This window comes from Heteronotia binoei, chromosome 2 (genome assembly GCF_032191835.1).
Source record: "Heteronotia binoei isolate CCM8104 ecotype False Entrance Well chromosome 2, APGP_CSIRO_Hbin_v1, whole genome shotgun sequence".
NCBI lineage: Eukaryota > Metazoa > Chordata > Lepidosauria > Squamata > Gekkonidae > Heteronotia > Heteronotia binoei.
Genome location: NC_083224.1, coordinates 36,159,576 through 36,185,967, shown reverse-complemented (window position 1 = coordinate 36,185,967; position 26,392 = coordinate 36,159,576). Strand labels below are relative to the sequence as shown.

General features: G+C 43.8%; 1 protein-coding gene across 1 annotated transcript in view; it reads right to left on the bottom strand.

Annotated features, from left to right (window-relative positions):
* Positions 1-26,392, bottom strand: part of ATP9A (ATPase phospholipid transporting 9A (putative)) — a 141,682-nt gene that overhangs the window by 52,386 nt on the left and 62,904 nt on the right. The window contains exons 7-14 of the mRNA XM_060230781.1: positions 23,392-23,486; positions 22,838-22,918; positions 20,825-20,900; positions 16,973-17,049; positions 13,027-13,187; positions 10,466-10,608; positions 9,801-9,913; positions 6,999-7,211 (exon numbers count right to left, since the gene is read on the bottom strand). Coding sequence (XP_060086764.1) covers positions 6,999-7,211; positions 9,801-9,913; positions 10,466-10,608; positions 13,027-13,187; positions 16,973-17,049; positions 20,825-20,900; positions 22,838-22,918; positions 23,392-23,486 — 959 coding nt within the window. The remainder of the gene's footprint in view (positions 1-6,998; positions 7,212-9,800; positions 9,914-10,465; positions 10,609-13,026; positions 13,188-16,972; positions 17,050-20,824; positions 20,901-22,837; positions 22,919-23,391; positions 23,487-26,392) is intronic.

Sequence of the window (26,392 nt, the reverse complement as noted above, 5' to 3'; positions counted from 1 at the left end):
GGGCATTTACTGGGGAAAGATCACATAGTGGTCAGCAAGACAACACGTGTGTCTATGTACATGCATGTTGGCTCATTTTGTAGCTCGTGGGCACGAAGTGGTGGTGGGCTCCATGTAGCCCCATTTGCCTCTAAAAAACATGAGCAAGCCCTTCTGCATACAAAAAAGGAGGTTACATTTCTAGAGTTGCCGAGTCCACACTGGGAAATTCCTGGAGATGTGAGTGTGAAACCTGGGGAGGGACCTCTGCAAGGTATAATGCCAGGGAGTCCACCTTCCAAGGCTATAATCCAGTCATAATTCTGGAGGATCTCCAGGCTCCACCTGAAAGTTGGCAACCCTAATACATCTGTCCCACAAAGCAGACATTAAACTGATACTGCACATGAAGCCAGCTTGTTGCTGGATTTGGACATGTCTTCATCCCAGTCTCTTCCCTTCCTATACAACAAAGAAATCTTAATTTAAATCCAGCTCCACTTACTTGGAGTGCACAAATGCAAACTCCAAGGTTAACTCAAGTTGCTTCCTTTCTTTCCCACAAACTAGGATTCTGGACTTGGATTCAGCCACATTCTAGAATCCTAGTTTGCTGGGAGAAAGCCAATGCTGGTGAACACTGGTGAACACTGAAATTAGGGGTGTCTACAAAACAATACTTCCCTCCCCACTGTTTTTTGTTTGGGTATACTGAACCCAAACAACATTGTAATTTCCTAATATTCCTGAATACCAATATTGGTATGGTATTGGAATTTGGGAGATAATCAGGACTGCCAATTTTTTCGGCTCCTTGGATACCTTCTTCAGGTAGCAGTTCATACATTGCTTGGAGAAGGTGTTTAAAAGAACCCTGTACTAACAGCCCTGTAAGCTCTTGGAGGATTGGCTACATCAGGGGTGTGTGGCCTAATATGCAAAGGAGTTCCTGCTACAGAAAAAGCCCTGTCCCTGGGTAATGCTAAAGAGCCAGACCATCATAAGATTTCTTGGCTAGCCTGGAATCAAGATACGTTCATCTGCACTGTTGGCTTAATGTTGGATTAACATGATGACTGTCTGCAGCCAGAGGTTTGGATCCTGTTAAGAGTTTCTGCAGACGAAAGGGCTTCTACCTATGAAGCCTTGCCCCTCCCGCTGCATCCCCCTCCCAAATGAGGTATTTCAAGCTGCCAGTAGGAGGTAAGAACTGAGAAAGTCTCACTTTGTGGGCAGAAATGTTCTGCCTGTGGACACATTCAACAGGATCCATTTCAGCAAGTTTTCTACACACATCTGTAGCCAGCCTCCGAACATATGAAAGTAGCGGAACAAGGTTTCTGTGGTGGAACTTGTAAGCCTGAGCACATTCCTGTAGCTCTAGCACAGGCTAGCAACACCTTGATTTCCACCCCAACTACATAACAAAAAAGAAAATCTGTCGATCACACCATGAGTGTGCAAGAGAATATAGTACATTTGTGCTTTAAAACTGAAGTTAATGCCAAGGTATTGTAATACATCTCTGAGCAGTTCCTGGTGACAGCAGATGTCTGAATCTTCCTGCCTTCCTGCCTTATGGGCTATAGAAAACTACCATTGACACTGCTCCAGGAATCCCAACCAAGTGTTAAATATTAACTCCAAACATCATCAAAAGGACAGCCAATCAGCAGCTTTTCTACCACAGACATGCAACATGAAGCAAGGCCCCTTAGTGATGTTTCCGGTCCATTGATAATAATTAATTATCTCTAATTCTGAGGGGTGTTAGCGGCTTCCTGCCAAAACAGCACAGCTTGAACTATGCTATATTGTTCAGCCCTGGACTCACAGAGGAAGTAAAGTAGCTGAAATGGAAAGTGTGAGGAGGGAAATGGAACAGTAGTGATTTACTATCAAATAGCTGAATTTAAAAGGTATGAACATAATAGTTGTGCAGGAATGCAGTTTGTAGGTTCCTTATTGCCTCCCAGCCTCTATGTGGTGGTGGTGGTGGTGGTGGAAAACATTGGCACATTGCAGCAGACTTAGGGAGACTAGGGATGGGGAAAAGGAAAGGTCCCCTGTGCAAGCACCAGTTGCTTCCGACTCTGGGGTTACATTGCTTTCACGTTTTCACCACAGACTTTTTACGGGGTGGTTTGCCATTGCCTTCCCCAGTCATCTACGCTTTGGGAATGAACCACAAAAATGCCGTTTGCTTGGGTTTGTGAATCATGGGCAAACCAGGAACCCCACAAACCCATTCAGCTTGCATATGAACAGAGCCGGCCCTAGGCAGCCTGGCACCCTAGGCAAGGCTAACTTCTGGTGCCCCCCCCCCAAAAAAATACATTTCTCAAATGTATTTTATGTCTATTTTACTCTATGTTTTATGGTTTTAATGTTGTACTATTACGTTCAATCATGCACATGCATGTCTGTGTGAGCTGCCCTGAGCCCGCCTCGGTGGGGAGGGCGGGATAAAAGTGGAATTAAATAAATAAATAATGTCACTGAGTCACATGGGGAGCACCCAATTCGTGACCCCCAGAAGGCCGGTGCCCTAGGCAGTCACCTAGTCTGCCTAGTGGCAGGGCCAGTCCTGCATATGAACCAAATCAGGGTTGTGAGGTTCATGCCTAAAACAGTTGAGCCACAGGGGCAGCCCGCTTCTGTGGCTCCGTAGTTTCGGACTCTAAACAGCCACGGAAGCAAGCTGTCCCCATAGCTCATCTGTGAGCCCCAGCGGGCTCAGCTGTTTAAAATGGAAACAGTTGAGATGGGGGGGGGCAGCATGCTCCCACAGCTCAGCTATTTAAGCAGGTTTTCTTGGATAGCCAGCTGCAGCCAGGAAGCCACTTACACTAAACAGCTGAGTGGCAGGGAGCTGTTTTTCATGAAGAGCTCTTCACAGTCACAATTGCATGAAAATTCATGGAAGTTTGTGGCGGTTCTTCCATTCATAAACTGGCCAACAGCCATACTGAACTTCAGTTCATCAGTCAGTTCTTGCCCATCCCTAATGGTAGGATTTCCAAGGCAAGAGACGTTCAGAGGTGGTTTGCCATTGCCTGCCTACTGATCCAGACTTCCCGGGTAGTCTCTCATCCAAGTATTAATAGGGCTGGTCCTGTTTAGCTTCTGAAATCTGAGGAGATCAGGCTAGCTGGGCCTTCCAACGTAGGACCAACCTCCACAGCAACATCAAAGTCTAGGAGGCCAGCATGATAGAGAGCCAGTTTGGTGTAGTGGTTAAGTGTGTGGACTCTTATCTGGGAGAACCAGGTTTGATTCCCCACTCCTCCACTTGCAGCTGCTGGAATGGCTTTGGGTCAGCCATAGCTCTCATAGAGTTGTCCTTGAAAGGGCAGCTCCCGTGAGAGCTCTCTCAGCCTCACCCACCTCACAGGGTGTCTGTTGTGAGGGAGGAAGAACAAGATTGTGAGACTCTGATTCAGAGAGAAGGGTGGGGTATAAATCTACAGTCTTCTTCTTCTAGAGTGGTTACAGCGTTGGATTAGGATCTGGGAGACCCAGGTTCGAATCCCCACTCCACCATGGAAGCTTGCTGGGTGACCTTGGGCCAGACACACACTCTCAGCCTGACGTACTTAACAGGGTTGTTGTAAGGATAAAATAGAAAAATCAGGGAATGTTGTAAGCCACACTTTGGGTGACCACATGAAATAAATAAAAACAATTTTTTTAAAAAAAAAACTGTATGGGAAGCAAATACAATGGAGCCCATGAAATGCACTACAAAACAATAAGGGAATGTAGTGCAAGAGAGATCATTGGAAAAGGATGGGATATAGCAGCTCACCCCATTAAAGATCTCTTACAGGGGAGGGCCCTTCATAAGAGAAAACTAATGGTCCACCCTGCCTTCATGCAGGATTAAAGAGCCTAAGTTTTCTCTTATTTCACTATTGTTCCACACAATAAAGAGATCCTAGTCTTTTGCTGTGATGGTTCAATCTAGCCAAAGCCATCTAAAAGTAAGGCGAGAGGTGAAAGCAGAAAATTCAGGGAGTAAATTGTTATATCACTATAAAACGACAGCAGCTACTTAAAAAAAAAAATCAAAACAGGGCTTTAGTGGCATGGGGGGTGTGTGTGGAAGCCCAGGGGGCTGGGGCACAGAACGTGGTGGCGATGTGGGTGAGACTTTCAAAAATCCACCCTTTCCCAGCCACATGGTTTGCAAAAGCCACTTTGTGATTTTTCCAAAAACGATATATTAAAACAGGCTAGGAAAGATCAGAGCAAAGAAGGGGATAACTTGGCAAGTGGATGATTAGGGCACAACATCATGTGGATACCCCACTCCAGTTTGTATACCAAAACAGAGCAAAACCTCTATGTTGGAGCATCCATACAAGAATGTATACATTGTCCCTATTGAGGCATTTAGGACCCTGTTTACTAAGAAAATGGTGCAAGAGGAAACAGTGAACCCCCTCCCTCATCTCACTCTATGGTCCCTATTGATTCAACCCATGCACAACTGTGACAGCCAGCGTGGTTAGGTTCAAATCCTCACTCCACCTCAAAACCCACTGGGTGACCTCGGATCAGTCTCTGTTACAGGGTTGTTGTTTGGGGGAACAAAACAGGATATGAGCCATGGATGTCACTTTGGCCTGCTTAAAGAAAGGGTGGGATAAAAATGCATAGATATTTAAGGAAGTATAGAGAGAAGAATAGAGCCTATATAAATCCTTGCTGGTCTATCCAATCGACCTGTAGGACTGAACACAGATGTTAGAGGAGGAGTGAGAGAGAGCCACAACTGACACTCTGACCTCCTTGGAATAAAGGTGAGGTTAAAAGGTGAGATTTAGGGTGACCAACTGTGGATTGAGAAATTCCTGGAGATTTGGGGCAGAGCCTTAGGAGGGGAGGATTTAAGGAGGGGAAGGCCTTCAACGGGGTATAATGCCATAAACTCCACCCTCCAAGGCAACCATTTTCTCCAGGGGAACTGATGTGTTGTCTGGAGTTCAGATATAAATCCAGAAGATCTCCAGGCCTCACCTGGAAATTGGCAATCTAGTTGAGAGAGAGAGGTTTGGTAAACAAACTATAAGGAAAATGCCAGTATCCCCCTCCTTACAAGGAGGACTTCCCCTCAGGGAAGAGAAGAACACAGAACAGTGCCCCAAACCACAGTAGCAGAAGCATCACCAACTGTTTCAGTCAACTTCCTCATTTACCTGCATAAAAGTTTACCCTTTCAGCTCACTAAATTGCATCAAGCTACTGGCAGAACAGCTATTATTGGTAAAGCTCTGGTATTGGAGCAAGTCAAAGAGATCCCTGTTTATGTTTAGCTGCAGCTCCGAAGCCTCAAGTCGGTCACACAGACATGAGGAATGCGGCCTGTGAGCCATTGATCAGGACATTCTTTCACATCCGGCAAAGCGGTGAAGTGTTGTCAGGGTTAAAGGCCAGGCTGCCGACAGTCCTCTCCGGCTGTTTATCTCTGATCGGATCCTACCTATTACATTTCCCTTCTCGGTTACTGTATGGCCTCAGCCTGACAGGACCAGGGAGCCCCCTAAAGGCTGTAACTGATCTCTCAATAAAGATGCTTTTCAAGGAGTCCCTGCCCAGGAATGCGCACAGGAAACAAATTTAGGAAATCCTGCTTTGTGTTTCAGGAAATGAATCCTGTACCAACTGGTAAAAATTACCCTTGTTGCTCAGAAGTGGAAGGGGGGGAAACCTCCACAAAACATCCCAACCACAAGGTTTTGTTCTGGTTTTGACACAAGCTGACCTTCCTGCTTTAATAATATTTTATTGCTATAGGATTTCAAAGGTAGAGATCTGGAAGGAACTTTGAAAGAGTTGCCCACAGGGAATGGCCGCTGAGCACCATCTTTCTTCTGTGAAGGTTTTTCAACTGACATTCTGCTCTAATTTAACAGTCATCTGCAGTAAGGATGCACACAAACATCTCATGTGCACAGAGAAAGCCTGGCGTACTCTGTGCTCCTCCTCCCCCAATCAGTTTTTTAATACTCTTGGTTCAGCATTTGATTGGGAATGATTTTAGCACATTCTTCTTTTTTTTAAGTGCCCTGACTCTTACAGATGATGGGGCTTTAAATTTAGATGGATCTTTTCCATGAATGCCACTTCTATTTTTAGGGTTGCTGGGAAATACCTAGAGATTTTGGGGGTGGAGCCTAGAAATAGCAGGGTTTGGGGAGAGGAGGGACCTCAGTGGGGGTGTAAAAGCCAGAGAATCCACCCTCCGAAGCAGCCATTATCGCCAGGGGAACTGATTTCTGTTGTCTGGAGATCAGTGGTAAATTGAGGAGATCTGCAAGCCCCACCCCCTGGCAACCAACAGGGGTGGGTGGGTGGGACTTACCACCATCAAACTGAGGACTAGGCCTCTGTTGCCAGTGATGTGGTGACTTCACTTCCTGTGCCTACTGGAAGTGATGTTACCATGTGGCTGGTGACATGGTGACACCCAGGTATTTGGGCAGAAACTTTATGGGAGAAGCTGTTTTTGCCATAGAGCTTTTGCCCAAATAACACAGAGCCCTAGAGCACCAGGATAATATCACTTCTGGGTGCACACTGGAAGTGATATTGCCATGTCACTGGAGACAGAGACCTAGTCCTCAGTTTGCTGCTGTTTTCCCCTGTCAGCTGGCTGATTGGCCACTAGGGTCTGGAAATGCTGCTCACCTCAAGGTAGGCAGCTCTAACAAATCTCCCCATATATGATGCTGACAGGAATTCAATAATGGGGTGGGGGCAACAGTGGGTGGGCTTCTAGTGTCCTGGCCTCACTGATGGACCTCCTGATGGCACCTGGTTTTTTTAGCCACTGTGTGACACAGAGTGTTGGACTGGATGGGCCACTGGCTTGATCCAACATGGCTTCTCTTATGTTCTAATGAGCTGTGCACATTGATTTCTTTTAACAGATTTAGATTCCCCCCACTGTACTATTAAAAAAAATTACACAATCAAAATCAAGAAACCCAACCATGTTAGCTCAAGTTTTTTACCTCATCAGGACTGGAAGCTTGGTAGACCCTGCACGAATCTTCGTAGTGCCTCTCCGCTTCAGCTTGATCCGTCACACCATTGGATTCATAGACAGGAGTCACATTGTGGCAGAGAGCTATTGCTTTTACCGCCTCGTGGACCCGACTGCTCAAGGTTTTCCGGACTTTGGTAGCCAAGGCAGGGCCTTTGGAAGCAGGTGGCTCCTGGGACTGCTAAGAAAAAGGACAAAGCCCAGATTGTGTCAACTGGAAGGAAAGTCCCACAGGTAGATGCCTGCCTCGCCCCTGCTGGGAGGCTGTTCCACAGCAGTAAGGCACCAAAAGAAAAGGCCCAGGCAGTAATGGATTTTTTATTGGAAGCAAGAAGACTGCAAGGGGGAGTGCATTCATATAGCATTTCATAGTATTCACGCGCCATTTTCAAACAAAAATGGGTCCGAGCTTTGTCAGTTTTGCTAATGGATTTAATCCTTCTGGGGGGAGAAACACAGCCATAAGTTTGCCTTAAACTGACCAAACTTTGTAAAAGAAACTCCCAATTTTGAATCTAGCAGCTGTGGAATTCAGGAATAGCCTTATCCTTGCAAGTTAAATTTTATTCCCCTTTAGAGATGGATAACTGATGCAGAGAGACGGTGGGTTGGATCCAGCAGTCAATTTCCACTAAGAGAAGTTGGGTTTTTTGGGGTTTTTTGCTGAATCCCTCTTTCTGCTGCAGATTCACTCTTCAGGCTGATCCGGAAAAGGGGGGGGGGGATTCCCTGTTCTCACAGAAGCAGCATTTCACAAAGCCTTTTGGGCTGCAGCAAAATAGAGGGAACATGAGAAAGTCCCATTCTGCTAACGGAACTCTCTCGCACTGGAACCAAATTGGTGATAAGATCCCAGTAACTCAAGTCTGTTTAGAGCTGAGTAGAGATATTTTAATTCAGATTCCAGTTAAATTTTAATCTCTATTCAAAGACAGTCCATTAGATGATGCAGGCATCCTTAGTGCAAAGAGAATATTCATGGATCTTCTACATGCTTATGAAACTTTCACTTTCTCACTCTAACAGGGCATCAAGACTTCATAGCTGTTTAGAAAAACTGTGAAGAGAAAATAAAACTTTATAAAAATGCTAAACTGTGTCTTTTGTGGAACTAACTTAGCTAAGCAAAAAAACCTGAACGAACAAACAAATTTATGCATTCATTAACAGGATCACTGAAAACAGATGGGCTGACAGAGGCAGAAAGCAGATCATTTAATTTTTAATACTATTTTTAGACTCCACATCAGACCTTTCAGGTAATTTTACAATTACTAAATTATGCCAGTCACAAGGGGAACATATAGGCATCCCGTTTCCTGCTCTGTTAACCTCTTGTGTCAAGAGGACAAAAGTTTCACTTCCAGGTCAAAGGGCATAGCATGGTAACAATAATTAGAGCAATGAATCAGAACTACAGTTTAAATGAATCATGGCTAGCAAATGCTTCCAATTACCAAAGAATCTAACCTTTTAATTATATTTAAACATATACTTCCCAGGGAGCTCCCTTTGACCACTGTTCAGTGCTACTAAATGAAAACTGTATCAGTTAAATTTTAATAAAGATCTGTACCAAAACCCAAGATAGCCTCATTGATCGCTACAGAAGAACTGACAGTGAACAAGACATGAAAACAGACTTGCAATGAAGGTGTAAGTCATAACTTTCTCAGAGAGTGAAAAAGTATTGAATGTACTTCCCCTTCTCCATATTCTCTCCATCCCACATTACTCAGGAGTGCAAACCCTTTTCAGACACTATGACCATTTGTCCCAGGAGCCCACAAATGGGAACATGTGCTATCCATAATCATCAGATTGGGCAGCTGAATTTTAGTGACTCCTCCACTGTACAAATGAAGCTGCCTTAGACTTAATCAGACTATTGGTTCATCGCAGTCATTACTGTTTACTCAGATTATCAGCGGGTCTCCAAGGTCTCAGGGTGAGGTCTTTCACATCACTTCTTTCCTGATCCTCTTAACTGGAGATACCAGGGACAGAACCTGGGACCTTCTGCAAACTAAGGAGATGCTCTAGCACTGAGCAATGACCCCTCCCCTGTTTGATTGTTGCTACATGGAAGACATAGGAGGGAAAAATCTCAGTCCTTGCTATAATACAAGTGTGTTTTCCCCCATATGTGAATATATCCACATAGTGAGCTATGTTTACTGTATTAGTTACATTTTTGTATACAATATGCTTTTTATGAAGTAACAACTCCCTATTGTACATTTCCTGTCCCAAACCTCCAACCTATGAGCTTGGATCTATTGACCAATCAACATAGCCTCATAAGCTGCTGGAAACTCCGTTCAGTTTCAAAAACTAAACATTGTGCCCCATAGAATAAGATTTTGGGCTGGAGAAAACACACATAGATAAAATTTGAAGGTCAATTAAGCTTATATAAGTATCTTCCCAGTTTTTTGGCACCAGAAGAAGAAGAAGAGGACTGCAGATTTATACCTTGCCCTTCTCTCTGAATCAGAGACTCAGAGTGGTTTACAATCTCCTATATCTTCTCCCCCCACAACACCCTGTGAGGTGGGTGGGGCTGAGAGGGCTCTCACAGCAGCTGCCCTTTCAAGGACAACTCCTGCAAGAGCTAACCCAAGGCCATTCCAGCAACTGTAAGTGGAGGAATGGGGAATCAAACCCGGTTCTCCCAGATAAGAGTTCACACACTTAACCACTACACCAAACTGGTTCTCTGGAACATGAAGTCCATCATGTAACTTTACAACAATGTTGCTTTGCTTACCTGAGTGTATATACTGAATATGTGGCTCTGAACTTCATCCATGGAGTCCAGTCCATAAGCCACAGTTCCAAGGTGTAGGCGTTTGAAAACCATCTCATTTTGTGTTAGAGTCCCTTGAACAGGAACAAAATTCTAAGTCAAGTATAGTCAAATCAGGGCTTCTCATAATTATCCCTGCTCTTTTATCCACAGTGAAGAAAAGGGGTACAATATATCTGCCATATTTCCCCCCTGGATCAGCTGAGATAGCTTAATAAAATGAAAAGACTGACTAAATTACTAGAGTAACCTGTAGGAAGACAATGAGTTGGATCCCATGGGAAAAGCTCTCCAATCCCCCAGGATGGGGACAGTGGCAATTTGAGCTTTAGTGTGAGAGAGGACTGGGGAGGCAGGCAAGTCATACTTCCTTGCATGGAATTTAGATGGGATCCAACCCCACTGAGACCAGTTGCATCTTGATATGTATCAAATTCCAACTTTCTGACTGAAGAGGAAATTCCGTAATGTTGGCAGTATGCTTTGAATTCAAGTTGGCTTGCTGTGCAAAGGGAGGAAGGTGGGAATGTAAACCCATCAATCAAAAGGTTTGTGCCTATCATGAATTACGAGCAAACTTCTCTTACTTGTACATCAGAACACAACTCCTTCACCTGCAAAGATACCTGTTTTATCTGTAAGCAAATAGGATATTCTTCCTAGTTGTTCTGGGATGGTACTGGATCGAACCACAGTGCCAGGAATTTTGGAATCCCTCCGGATCATCCAGCTGTAGACTATTTTCCCCATGTCAAGGTTCACCCGTAAACTATAAAGGGGGAGGGGGAGAAAGCAAGGAAAATAATCAAGTCTTTATATCTTAAGTATATTTCTATATGCCAGCACTAAATGAGATACAAGAAGCTGTGTGGGAAATACTATGCAATGTTATATTAAATATTAAAGTACAGTTAGCTATTAAATATTCGATCACTCACCAAAGTTTGCTCAGAGGTATGGGTTGGTTTGTCACCAGTACGCTGATGACACCCAGCTCTATCTACTGATGGACGGCCGGCCTGGCGCTACAAGCCATGGCCTGATGGCTTAGACTGAGTAGATTGAAGCTCAGTCCAGCGAAGACAGAGGTCCTTTGCCTGAATCGCAGCAGTCTGGGTAGGGAAATTCCCACTGACAATGGCGCACAAGGTCAAAAGCTTGGGGGTGCTACTGGAGCCTGCCTTGACAATGGAGGCCCAGATAGCAGCCAGTGCTATAGCCGCTTTTTTCCATCTTAGGCGAGCAAGGCAGTTGGTCCCCTTCCTAGAGTGCAGCGACCTGGCAACAGTGATCCATGCAATGGTCACCTTGAGGCTGGACTACTGTAATGCCCTCTACATGGGGCTGCGCTTGTGCCGAACCCGGAAGCTGCAGCTAGTGCAGAACGTGGCTGCCAGACTGTTATTGGGGCTCCCCAGATGGGAGCACATTCAGCTGGGACTGCAGGAACTGCACTGGCTACCAATAGTATACTGGATTCGTTACAAGGTGCTGGTTATCACCTTTAAAGCCCTATATAGCCTAGAACCTGCCTACCTTAGGGACTGTCTCTCCCCACATGTTCCCCACAGGGTACTCAAATTGGGATCACAAAATCTACTAGTAATCCCCGGGCCAAAGGAGGCCAAATTAAAAACCACCAGAGACAGGGCCTTCTTGATTGCAGCCCCCTGCTGGTGGAATCAACTGCCAGAGGAAGTAAGGGCCTTGCGGAACCTTGCGCAGTTCCGCAGGGCCTGCAAGACTGTTCTCTTCCGGCTGGCATTTAACTGACACAGCGCCTGTATTTCAGGGAAGTGGAAGAAATGCCGTCGCCACTGATATAGCACCAAACTAATATTCTGTTCTTAACTGTTTTAACTATTGAATATTTTGTTTTATTGTTGAATGTGTAATTTTAATATTAATTTTAACTGTCTGTTGGGATTTTATGCTGTGAGCAGCCCTGAGCCTGCTTCGGCAAGGAGGGCGGGATATAAATCAAATAAATAAATAAACATGTAGGCAACAAAAAGTAAAATAAGAATTTAAAACACAGTCATTAATAACTTCTTGCTCTCTGAAAACCTGGATGAATATGAAAACTCACTTGCTCCCCAGAAATCACTGAAGAGGCAGGTTGAGGGATGAACTTAAAAGGAACCAAGTAAAAAACAAATTCCCACGGTGCCCAATTTGTGTGGAAAGCTGCTCAGCTTTCTGTGGGCAAAGAAGTTCAACCACAAAGAAAAAAATCCACACACACTGTATTGTGTCAGACATTGTACCATCTCAGAGGAACTGAATATTTCAACTAATGCTCTACATAAAGTCAGGAGCAGCTCAGGATTTCATAGTCTCCATGACAACTGTGGGCCTGTCTCAGGTAATAAAAGGCCACGCACATGGTGCAGAGCTAGTTTTTTGTGTTTTATTCTGAGCAGGAAGAAGGTGATCTAAAAGAGGGGGAACTGAAGATGGTCCCTTTGTTATGGGGAGTTCACTACTTGCTGGGGTAAGACTCATTGCTACCAAGACTCCTCAAGGGTGGGAGATCAGTTTAAAAAGGTAGCCTAATGGATCTGATAGGTATTCAGATGGTACTGAGAGATTTTTCTGCTGATATGGCTGTCTTCTGGTGTCTTTTGCCAGCTGGTAAACCCTTTTTGTTTCATCTGGTGTACTCTCAATGATATTGCCTTTCCTTCTAGTGCTGTGTGTTTATGTGTTTTTCTTAATTTTATAATTTTAACTGTATTTTTAATTGTTTAAATGTTTTAATGATTGCTGTTTGGGTAGAAAGGCAGCATAAAGTGGTTTTAAATAAATAAAGTACTCTTTGTATGTACACAATTAGGTAAGAAAAGACACTGTAGGTGAGTTTCATACATACCAAGAGTATTTTATGTGTGGGGGATCATGCAGACCTTTAAAAAGGTACCCAACCATCTGAAATGATACAACCCAGCAACTAATGCATCACCTGAGATTTCTGTTCACTTATTTCATTTGTCATTAAGAAATCTGGAGCAAAGCTACAATCCATGACTGGACTCAGGATGAGGGTCTGGAATCTAGCTCCTGTTTATTGTATGTTCACGTTTGTCATTCCCCTCTCCATACCTCTGTAGACATATCTTAACTGAGATTAACATATCTTAATGTTACTGCTTTAAAAAGAAAAAAAAGTACCTCAGACACCTCATACCTGATTGGAATGATATTTGAGAAAAGAAGAAGAAATCTGAGGATCTGAAGATACCAGCGGCCAGCGAAGTGTTGAAGAGCTACCATGACAAGAGAAACCACTACTAAAGCGCCAAAGAGAATCTTGGTGAGGCAGTTCACTTCCAGGTCAAAGAGGCCAATCTAGAAGGACAAAAGAAATGGTGGAGATTTGAGTCCAGTAGCACCTTAAAGAGCAACAAGTTTTCTAAGGGTATAAGTTTTCAAAAGTTCCCTTCATCAGATACGAAGACTGATTGTAACATGTCATAATTGTTGCTGCTCCATAGCCACAGAACCCAACTAGTGTATAGAAAAAGAGAAAAAATTACTCTTCACTCACCTCGAGTGAGAGTCTGACAGAGTAGATGAAACATGTAAAGGAGTAACTGCTACATACTAAATTATTGTGACCAGGGCCTTCTTTTCACCAAGGTGGCAAACTTGTGTCTCCGGTCCATCTGGACTGTATCATTTCAGTGTGGAGGTGGGCTTACAGAATGTAATGGATCTCTTCATGAAAAAAAAATTCTTACACAATTAGAAAATGAAAATACCAAGAAAAAGGCTGGGCTAGATCCTTGTTGAAAGACATGGGGTGGTGGTGTATGGATTAGCATTTGATCATGTGAGGGGGCCCCCACATTCCGAGTTAGTACTGTCCAGACACACATACTTTCTTACTGTCTCAGAGAGAACTATGCTTAATTGTCCCAAGCGTTCCAAGGTATGATCTAGGGTGGCCATAATGTCTGAAGGCCAGCCAGGGACACCTTGGGGAGGGGGAAGGTAGGGGTGCGCGCGCGAAGCGCGTGCGCCGCCGGAAACAGGAAGTGACGTCACTTCCGGTGACGTCATGCCACCGCCGGGAAAAGGAAGTGGCATCACTTCCTGTGACATCATTCTCCCCCGCGCCACCTGCCGGAAACAGGAAGTGACATCACTTCCTGTGACATCATTTCCCCCCCTGCGCCACCTGCCGGAAGCAGGAAGTGACATCACTTCCTGTGACATCACTTCCCCCAAATGACATCATTTCCCCCAAATGCCACTGCCGGAAACAGGAAGTGACTTCACAGCACTTCCTGTGACGTCCCTAAAAATCCCCCAAATATCACCGCCGGAAACAATTTTGCTCTCAAATCCTGTATATACTTCATCAGTATATGGGATAAGGCACTTTCTCAACTGTGCTGCATAATGCAGCCTATTTATTTTGTCCTGTTTGCTCTGTTGGCTCTATCTGCGCCACCTTCATCACTTTCGGGGTGTGGATCCACCAGTGGGGTGGGCTCCCGACTCCCTCCGCCGGCTGTTTCTGATAGCCCTGCGCCCCTCTTTCATTTGATATGTGTCCCGTGCGGGTGCCACCCTCCCGCCGGGAGATGCCGCAAAATGAGCCCCCTTGAGGCTTATGGCGGCAGGGCTCGGGGGAAGCGAGCTAGACTGCTGTTCTTTTGAGGGGTCATAGAGTGTTTCGAGCCCATCCCTGTGGCATCGGTCCCATCGTTGTGGGACCCAGGGGGCCGGCGCAGCAGCACGCCGAAGCAGCCTGTCACTAATAACACAGGTCGAGATGCAGGACAGGAACCCGGAAGTGACCGACAGGCTGCTTCAGCGTGCCGCTGCGCCGGCCCCCTGGGCCCCACAACGATGGGACCGATGCCACAGGGACGGGCTCGAAACACTCTATGACCCCTCAAAAGAACAGCAGTCTAGCTCGCTTCCCCCAAGCCCTGCCGCCATAAGCCTCAAGGGGGCTCATTTTGCGGCATCTCCCGGCGGGAGGGTGGCATCCGCACGGGACACATATCAAATGAAAGAGGGGGCGCAGGGCTATCAGAAACAGCCGGCGGAGGGAGTCGGGAGCCCACCCCACTGGGGGATCCACACCCCGAAAGTGATGAAGGTGGCGCAGATAGAGCCAACAGAGCAAACAGGACAAAATAAATAGGCTGCATTATGCAGCACAGTTGAGAAAGTGCCTTATCCCATATACTGATGAAGTAAATACAGGATTTGAGAACAAAATTGCACTGCAGGCAAACACTGCCCATAACTCCTATCTGGCCTTTGCTGAAAGGATTTGGGTGGTATGTCTGAAAGCACCAGAAGACACAAACACAAAGCTCCCTTACACTGAATCAGTGCTTGGGTCCACCAAAGTCAGTATTGTCTACTCCAGGGGTGGCCAGAGTTGCTTAACAAAAGAGCAACACAGAATAAAGGTCAGATGTTTGAGAGCCGCAAGACATGAACATCGGATATTTGAGAGCCACGGAAGGAAGGAAGGAAGGAAGGAAGGAAGGAAGGAAGGAAGGAAGGAAGGAAGGAAGGAAGGAAGGAAGGAAGGAAGGAAGGAAGGAAGAAAGGAAGGAAGGAAGGATCCTGGGGATAGCTTCTCCAGGAGAAGCACTCCCAGCCAAGTCAGTGTGCAGCAAGGAGTGATCTCCTTCCTTGCCACAAGCAGATCCTGGGGCCAGTTTTTCTTTAAGCACAATTTAAACCATGCTGCAAGGAGAAGCCCCAGAGTCAGGGCGGGTTTTTTTAAAACTACAGATATTTTTCTTCTTGGGTCTATTGGACCCAGAAAAAATTGGGATTTCTGAAGAATCCAGGATCCAAATACCATACCGATACTGGGATCTGGGATTTTTCAGAAATACTATGATCCTTTAGTGTGGTGCTTTGCGGAGACAGTGTGAGAAGGGAAAGGCAGGACAAAGAATTTCTTTGGACCCCCAAATGTTGTTTTACACTGGGTTTTTTTAAATGCCCTGTCTTATTTTTATGGTTTGTTTCACTATCAGTTGTCCTATGTTGCTTATACTTATTTCAATGTATTGTTTCTGCACTGTGATCCACTGTGAGCAGATCTCTGTAGGGACAGTGCAGAAATCCCCTAAATCAGGGCTGTCAAACTCCTGGCCCTCCCAAGGCTTCAATCAGGCCCACAGTAATTTTCTCTCCCCCCCCCCTTCCTGTCCTCATCCTTCAAAGCTCTGAGGCTGCTGACCAGGTTCTTAGCTCTTTCTGCCTTGTCTTTGCCTGCTTCAGCTGGAAGTTCTTCTGGATCTGCAAAGCTGCAAAGAAAATACAGAATGGATTTTCCATTAAGGTCTCTGCCCCCCAGATACACTGGTCTGTCTGGGCCCAGAGACCTTAATGGAAAACCCATTCCATGTTTTCCTTGCAACTTTGTCTGTGCTGCAGTGTATTTCAATGGAGTGGATATCAAGCATTTACACCTTTGCAGTGTTTATGGCCAGCTGATGTTCCTTGCAAATAAAGGGCTGTTGCTTTGAGCCAGCTTGTCTCCGCTGAATGGACCTGAAAACCGGTGCCTAATGAGTACTCTAACCTGGGAACCCATAGCCAAAGGGGGATATTACACTGGAGAGCCATTGTCCATCTGAGTAGAGCCAGGGCAGGAAGAAAATTGCAATGCCCAGCCATTTTGTGTTTTCCTAGGCTCAGAGCATTTTATATTTTTAGTTTCTGCTATGATCCTTGTGCTTTTTCTTGATGTTTTATTTTTAAAATTGCATTGCCAAATCCCACTATTCCCCCCACCTTTCCATTCTAAACAGAATATCGTGAGAGTTTTAAGCATATTTGTATTTTAAGTTAAAAAATAATATCGTCAATTGTGTTTATCTGTGTCCTTTATAAAGTTTATATCTCTGCTCCTTGGCATTACATTTTATGACATGCATGGCTCAGTCCCACAAAGTCCCATTTGTGTCAAATCCAGCCCTCATAACAAATGATTTCGACACACCTGCCCTAAATAAATAATGGAGCTTTCAAGATATCAGCAAGGATCCCAAACTGGCTGGAACTCCTTATCAAATGAAAAATGCAGTCACAACTCTGGATGCAGTACAGCATGACTGTAAAAATGGCCTGTGCAGAACCTCATTCCTTACCTTACTCCGTGGATTTGATGTGTTCATGACACTGCGCAGTTCTCGGCCTGTATATAGAACAACGCCCACAATAGTTCCTGAGACAAAATGAAAAGACGAAGTTTAAAGACAGAAACGTTGTTATAAAAGAGAGGGTTGTTTTAAAAAACAAAACAAAAACCTAATGCATGGAAATCATTTTGATTATTTGTAGCACAGACCCGTGGGAAGTTTGACTCAGAAAGAAAACTGGTATGCCCACATGTGGGTTTAGGAAATCGATTCTGCTTTCCACTTGATACACCCAAGGTGCTTTTTTAGTACACACGATTTATACCCACAGAAACCATCAACGCTCATATTGATATGCAACAGAATATGCTGTCAAGTACTAACACCACAGCAACATAAATTACAGCTGAGTCCTAACCTGGATAGCCCAGGCAAGCCTGATTTCATCAGATCTCGGAAGCTAAGCAGGGTCAACTGTGGTTAGTACTTGGATGGGAGACTGTCCTTGAAATACTCTGCTGGGATAGGTTTATTCAGCCACTTCTCTGAATATCTTCCAGGCCCCCAGTAAGGGTCAGTTACCAGAGGCTGACATGACTTCCAGGTGCAAACACACACAAATATATAAAAAACCCAAAATAAATAAATAAATTACAGCTAAAGCCTTATTGCTGAGGCTCATTATTGCTGCCTAGCAATAACATGAAATACAAGACAACTGTTCAGTTTGGATGAAATAACAAACCATAGTTTACTGTGTGAATAAGCTTGAGTGACCTAGGCTTATGCACTCCCTCCTCTTCTCTTCCCTCATATACAGCCAGCCAATGAAATAATTCTGTTTTCAGAATACTGGTGTTTTCCAGACAGTAAATTATGATTTGTGCTGACCCTGAAAACCAGGTTTGCCAATGGAAACTTGTTGCCAGTTTAGAACTGCTAGCTAAAAAACACGTCCAGTGTCCACCAGTTCAAACACAAACTGTGGTTTGCCATTAAAGTAGAAACCATTTATTAGGCAGTTGCACATATATAGAGAGGGGACCCAGCCTTATTCATGCAGAGGCAAATTCACAGTCTGCAGTTACATCTGAAGTGAGCCAATATATGATCTTCACCCTTGAAGCAAAAACTTTGACTGAGATGGATCAGGGGAGGGACGGTGGCTCAGTGGTAGAGCATCTGCTTGGTAAGCAGAAGGTCCCAGGTTCAATCCCCAGCATCTCCAAAAAAGGGTCCAGGCAAAAAGGTGTGAAAAAACTCAGCTTGAGACCCTGGAGAGCCACTGCCAGTCTGAGTAGACAATACTGACTTTGATGGACCGGCGGTCTGATTCAGTATAAGGCAGCTTCATACGTTCACCTAACAGTGTTTTAAATTACTTGCAAGGCAAAACATGAACTATAAATCGGGATGACTAATCTTTTTCCCAAGTCTGATGCAAATTAAAAGGATGCAATACCGCCTCAGACCATTGGTTTACTAAGGTCAGTATTTTCTATTCTGACCATTAGCAGCTCTCCAGGGTCTTTGATAGAGGGGTCCTTCATGTCACCTGCTACTGGACCCTTTTAACTGGAGATGACAGGGACTGAAACTGGGACCTTCTGTATGTCAAGCAGATGCTCCACTACAAAGCCACAGTCACTCCTACATACAGAGACCAGAAGGCCTTGGTGTTCTTCTCATCCAATGGACCAGGGAGCAGACAGATGAAATAATCTGAGGTGCACTTTTTGTTTTGTGCACACAGGAACTTTAAAGTGACTCGTGCTTCAGGGAAGGATATGAAGCCTTTATGACCTGCAAACAACTGGTCCATGGCCTGCGGATCCTCCCGTTCCTGTGCAAGAGTGCCACAAAACCCCATTGCTTGTATCACAATGGGCATTTAGGCCACAGTTTGGCTATCCAGGAAAGATGGGTGCCACGACACAGGGGACCATTGACTGATCATGGGCCTAAGTTAGCTAGCAAGCTAGGTTAGCAGTCTCTCTTTGACTACAAGCAGCATCCTTAAGACTCACTTAAGACTGAAGTCTCTGGTAACTATGGTGACTATTGAAACCTGCGTGTAAAGGAGGGTGGGGGTAGAATCTTGCTCACTAGAACAGCTGCCTTTACTCATGAATGCATGCTGATCAGCAGCAAGACTAAATTATTAGGATCTATGTAGATGAATTTCTTTCCTCTTCCCATTTTTACAACCACCTCAGGTTGTGGGGGGGTGGGAAGGAAAATAAGGTATTAAGACACTTGCATGACTAGTGGCATTTCACCAAGTCCACAGGAAAATTATTTCTAAATGTTACATATTGTTAAACATTTGTGTTATGATACCCTCTAGAGGTTCCCAGAAGTCATGACTGTACTATAGCACTCACAGCTACGTATCTGCTATCCTGGAGCACTTTTCAAAGTCTATGCAGCAAGTAGTCCAATTTAAACATTAAAATAATACAGAGAAATGGCTCTGATTAACAAGCAGAGCCACAATACCTAACTGAGATTCAGTAGCACAAAGGCAGTAGATGGTTCAATATGTTAACTGCATTTTTATATACCTAGCTCAATTTCTGGTTAGCGTACCACAGCTCAAAGTCTAACGTCCAATGCTTCCTTGGATTAATTAAAGATAGATAGATAGATAGATAGATAGATAGATAGATAGATAGATAGATAGATAGATAGATAGATAGATAGATAGATGATAGATAGATAGATAGATAGATGATAGATAGATGATAGATAGATAGATTGATAGATAGATAGATAGATACTTACATACATACATACATACATTTTATTTTTATCCCGCCCTCCCCGACCAAGCGGCTCAGGGCGGCTAACAGCATAAAATTCGATACATACATTGTATAATAAATAACATTTAAAAACAGTTAATTAAATCCATAAAATTCTAAAAACATCAATACATTTAGTGCTACCTTGGATTTTCTCCACCCCCAACCACTCCTTCCACCTAAACACATAAGTGGCCACCACTGTACCATAGGATTGCTGGTTTCACACAGTAAGTGATATCATGCCAGCAATACCTGGGCGACACTTTGGTATTTGGGCAAAAACTCTATGGTAGAAGCTGGTTTTACCACAGAATTTTTGCCCAGACACCAGAGTGTCTCCTGGATGTCACTGGCATGATGATGTTACTTCCTGTGTGACTCTGATGACAAGGCCTAGGCCTTTCTCTTTCTCTTCGTAAGTTCCCCACATTCCCTGCCAGTTGTCAGGAGGGACCTGGCAACACTGGGACAGCAAGACCACAGGAAGCATCTATCTGGTGTATCTTCTAATTCTCCCACAGAAAGAGGGAAGGGAAGGAAATCAAGTTTACACAAAAAGCAGACAGATACACTGATTGCATGGATAAAAAAAAAAATCTTTCTTTAAGAAGTACTTATTAGGGACCTTGTCCACTTTCCCCTAATTTCTATATGATACATGTGGTGTTACTTTTACAAGATGTCTTTCTATGGAACTATAAATGGGGTGGTGATGGTGAAATGACTTGGAGATCTTTTATCCCACTTCCATCTATAATCCGTTGATACCCTTTCTGTTACAGATTTAAAACATCAATATTGAGAGCAATTAAGTGCTGTTCTGGCAGGGGATGCTTTGCCCAAAGGTTATTAGAATTCCAAGGCCTTCTCATCTATAAATGTCCAAGGGGGTAATTAGATGTCAACTCAAACTCCCCTGTGGTGTTAGGACAAGTGGGAAACTTCATTCCAACCACTAATTTTCATTGACAAGAGATGATTATTTCAATTACAAAGAGATTTTTTAAAAATTGCTAACATACTCCCTCAGAAACACATACATTTTAGGCCTTACCTGAAGCAATCACTGTGCTGGCCCACAGGGTATTTTCGATACTTAAGCTCTCATTCACTGCAGGGTCGCTGTCTTCCTAAAAGACGGATTTATTTATTTTTTTAAAAAGGGAACACTCATGAGTGCCTTGTACAAACATTTCAACAAATACAGAGTCTCTCATGGGTGGGTTTGAGGCCTGGGAATCAAAGTCTTCTCAAAGTGACAAGCTTCTGACAGCCAAGAACTTCCAGTCAGCTTCATTTACAGAAGCACAGGAGTCAAAGTGACATGAAATTTCCACAAATATCTTAGTATTCGAATTTGAAGTGGATGAGCCCCAATATTTTATGAGACAACTGTCTGAACACTTGGGTTCAAATGCACTGTTGAAAGATTCAGGACAGAAAATTTCAAGGGCTTCTCTCTCTATCAATTCTCATTATGAAACTTTCAGAGGGTGCATTGTTTGGAGATTCTGAAAGGGACTGGGCCCATATGGAATTGATGGGTACTTTCTCAGAGCATAAAGCCATGTTCCTTGCTTGAAAAAAGACAGAGCATAAAAGAAACCTATTTTGTGGCAAACTGAATGAAAGAGAACAAATCAAAATATTGATATGCTGGACATTCATTCCCCATGACCACAATAAGCTATGCTCAAACAGATTACAAAAAGGGGACCATGATACACACAGTTTGTACAAGTGTGATAAGCCATCCCATCAGATTGAGTAGGAGAAGCAAGCTCTAGGCAGATCCTGTAAATGGTGACCAGTGTTCCCTCTAAGCTGAGTTAGTGTGAGCTAGCTCAGGTTTTTTAGCTTCTGACTCACACATTTTTGTCGTAGCTCAGGACAAATTGCCCCAGAGCAAACTATTTATTATTTATTTATTTATTACGTTCAATTTATATCCTGCTGTCTCCGCAAGCGGACTCAGGGCGGCTCACAACATTATACAATACAATCAGTCCAATAAAACATATAAAACCATAAAACCATAATTTACTTATTTCAGTTTTAAAACCATTCTATGGCGCTTCTTCAGTACAGTATAAGCGGTATTGAATTCTCGACTGTGATCACCAGCATTCTATATGATGTCCGGTGGTAGCCCTTTTTCAATTAAACAGCAAAAGCCTGCTTAAACAATTCGGTCTTACAGGCCCTGCGGAATGCAGACAAATCCCGCAGGGCCCTTATGGCTTCTGGAAGGGTGTTCCAAAGTTCTGGACAAACTAGTTGTGAGCTACTGCATAAACTAATTTATGCAGTAGCTCACAACTTTAATGCCAGTAGCTCATGAAGCAGAATTTTTGCTCACAAGGCTCCACAGCTTAGAGGGAGTGTTGATGGTGACATAGACAAATTGTGACCCACTTAACAAGAGATATTCTAGAAAAGAAGTCCCCAACACGGTGGCTGAGTTAGGGCATGGCACCTGCCAACGCATTTCCTAATGTCTGCCCAGTGTTTTGAGAAAGTGGGTGGGGCCAGTTGGAATTCTGCCCAGTGGGGCTTTTGATTGTTCATTTGAGGTCTGATCAGCTGTGCAGGTTAAAATAACATTTCAGCAACAGTATACTGCCACTACAGTATTGTTTTTGTTCTCAGTCTGACTCCTTTTTCCCAGTGTATTTTAAAAATTTACATCTCTTATTCCCAGCACTAGAGCTTCTTCTCTGTGTGCTTGGCTTCATCTCCCATTTATTGCTCATTGCCCTGCTTCAAAATTCTCAAGGTGCCCACAGGCTCCAAAAGATTCAGGTCCCCACTGGACCAGTCATCCTTAGCTTGAAAAGGATGTTGAGAGGATAAAATGAGGAACAGAGAATATTGGATTGCTTTGTGGAAGAAGAGGAGTATAAAAATGACTAGAAAGAATATGAAGGCACTTGTCCTGGGAAATGTTTGAGACCTCCTGGAAATATGACCATCATATTTCTTGAAAGAAGTAGCCTTCCAAGCTCAACACTCTCTTAGAAACGTACTAGACACCACTGTGCAACTTACTGAACAACCAATCGCTTACTCTAGTAAATGTCCCAACGAAGTTGTGGATGTCAATATTAGGCTCCTCTGCATACACATAGGATCGGATTTGAAGAAGATCCTATAGATAGGGTTTTAAACACAATGTTATTAAGATCTTTGCAAGATCCTGTTCTAATTTACTTCCACCCCCCAAAAATTAAATGATACATGGTAAAAAAAAATTATAAGGAATCATATTCTGATTCTGTTTCTTTTAATGGAGTAGATACAGAAAAGATTCCAAATGAATGGTACTATCATCCAATTCAATCCAGTCCTGAAGTTTGGAAGACCAAACAGTGCTTAAATTTTCTTCAGTGGGACTGGCAGTATCCATTCCCCTCCCATGGAAATTTTGTTACTAGGGGATCACAGGCCCTCAGGAACAGCACAGGGAAGGGCAAAGTATATGTGTATGGGATCACCCTTTTAAGAATTAAGGGCACTTGAGTTTCTATTGGAACTGCAAAACTGTGTATAGGCCACAACTTTTTTATTTTTGATTATATTTTTTAAGGGAAACAAAAAATATCAGAAAGCTTTTACACATACTGAAGCGGTGGGTAATCTCTGAGTGCAGCTGACAGGCAGACGCAGCTTCCAGTCTGTTTCACCATCCAGCTGATCCGTTCGCAGAAAGCAGGACCCTGGGGATTTAAAATCTGTGTTAATCAGGATTTGGGGAGGCGGCTGCATTACACCCCAAAGGCACCTACTAAAGACAGACTTTTGATATGTTGTGCAAATGGTTCATTGTACCTGCTCACTTGTGCTTATCTGAACAAATCAACACGAAGATTCTACCCATCATGGCACCAATGATAAGCATATAACCACATGGGGGTCAATTCCAGAAATGTGTACTACTGAATTATTTCTTCTGGAAGAAGTTTGCATATTTCTAAATTCTTTCTTTTGGAAGAAGTTTGAATACATGGCACTGGATCCTACCATCTACAAGCACAAGAAATTCCAAAGGCAGTTCTTCCCTGCTTTTCCTTTCCTCTTGCAGCCCACTGGGACCCCTGAAAAAATGATGCTGAGGATCAGGGAATCTTCATGTCATACATTGTGTGTGTGTGGCAGTAAGGAGAAAGATGCTGGGTGAAACTGTCCCCTTCAGTTCTGCGCTCTTCAAAGGAAATACTCCTTCACACAGAGAGTGATCAACTTGTGGAATTCACTGTCAGAGGATGTAGTGATGGCCATAGGCATAGACAGCTTTAAAAGGACAAGACTAACAAAATCTGTGGCAGGGTATGAGCTTTCACAAGTCACTGCTCTCTTCTTCAGATACTTTGAAGAAGTGAACAGTGATTCATGAAACCTCATACCCTCCCATACATTTTGTTAGTCTTGAAGGTGCTACTGGACTCTTGCTCTTTTCTACTGCTACAAACAGACTAACATGGCTACCCATCTTGATTTAGCTTTAAAAGGGGTTAGACAGATTCATGGATGACAGGTTAATCAGTAGCTACTAGCCATGGTGACTAAAGGGGACCTCCACGATCAGAGGTAGTAAATCCCTGAATACCAGTGCTAGGAGGCAACATCAGGGGAAGGCCTCAGCTTCTAGGTCTTGTTGTTGGAGCCAGCATGATGCAGTAGTTAAGAATGGAGAACCAGATCTTGATTCCCCACTCCTCCACATGAAGCCAGCTGTGTGACCTTAGGTCAGTCACAGTCCTCTCAGAGCTCTCTTAGCACCTCACAGGATGTTTGTGGTAGGGAGAGAAAGGTAATTTTAAGCCACTTAGGGACTCCTTCAGGTAGAAAAAAGCAAGGTATAAAGACAAACCCCAACCAACAATTTTCTCTTTACCAATTCAAAACTCACAAGGGAAATCGGTTATGTTAGAACACAGGTTAGGGAAATGTGTTGCATGAGATTTCAACAGTCAAATGAGAGTCTGGGGGTTATTTTGAAAAAAGTTCCCAGGATTTTTTCCTGCAGTTTTTGCGCTCACATCAAGCTTTCCCCATCAATAAGATTTAAGTCTGGCCATTCATTTTCTGTGAAATAAATGCAAATGTTCCATCACAGTTCTGAATTTGTTCATTTTCAAGGAACAGTGCAACACTAAGTTTTAAAAAGAGTGATGTGCAGCATTCTACAATTATGTCATGTAAAGCCCAGAATTCTGTATGCCGTATTCCATAATGCAAAAATCTCATTCTTCATTTTTTAAAAGAAAGTTTCTAGTCTGTATGGTTTGAAAGCTAAGCATCATGACAAGATTTGTGCTATTGACTATGTAAAAAATGGATACAGAGAGGGCATTCTCCATCTATTAATTATGGCCAGCCGCACAAACACAGGAAGCTACCTTATACTAAATTAGACCGCTGTTCTACCAAAGTTAGCACTGCCTACTCTAGGGGTGTCAGATCCAACATAAATGAGACCTTGTTGGGCTGGGCCATGTGTGTAATAAATGCAATGCCAGGTAGCAGAGATATAAACTTTATAAAGGACACAAAAAAACACAACGATTTTTTAAAAGCTTAAAATAAAATATGCTTTAAACATGAGGAACTCATTGGTCTTAAGGGTGCTTTCTTTGTATCTCAGCCAATGGAGAAAATAGAGGCTTTGCTCTGTAGCTCCTGTGCAATTGAGCAAGCCTGGCAAAGCAAGCTATGATGCAGAAGGAATCAAGAGAGTGGGAGAAGGAAGCAGATGACAGCCAGTTGCTCGGGGCCTGATAGGAGCCCTCCAGCGGCCTGATTCGGCACCCCTGGCCTACTCAGACTGGCAGTGGCTTTCCAGGGTCTCAGGCGGAGGCCCTTCATATCACCTAGTGCCAGATCCTTTTAATTGGAGATGCTGGGGATTGAACCTGGGACCTTCTGCATGCCAAGCACATGCTCTATTGCTGGCCCACAGCCTCTCTCCATTCACAGTGATTTCCTTCAACATTAAGCAGAAGCAAAATTGTTCTGAGCATATCTGACCAACCCAGGGTGCCCTGGGGGTCTCCCAAGAGCAGGGGCTGTATCGTTTGGTTTATCATCAGTCTTCTTTTGTTTGTCTTGGCCATAAGCCTCACAACTCATTTATTTCAGCATTGGGGACAGCTCCATGTGTGCTTCCCAATTGCACTTTCGATTTGGGTCATCTTCTCTCTATGACCCACAACCCGTTTGACGGCGGCCACCAAGACTGTAATATGACTGCACTTGAATAAACAGTGCCATGAGCAGCTGTTTGCTTGATAAATATTATCACACTCAGGCAGGGTCCCGCAGTCTGGACACAATGGGGGTATTTTTGCATATATTTTAAAGACATCCTTGCTTTTCCTAGTAGTTGTACATACGGCTAGGTACATAAACACACTGTGGAATTCCAAAAAATCAAGGCTAGTTTTAAAAGCTTTTTTTTCTAGTTTTAAAAGCTTTTGTGGCTTCTGAATAATTGCAGAGATATGCAAAACAGGTCAGATAGGTTCAGCAACAGCCCATAGCAACAAGACAGAGACGGACACTGTATGTCCTTTTTTCTTTCTGGGCATAAAGAAACACAACCTAGAATAAACGATCTCTGTGT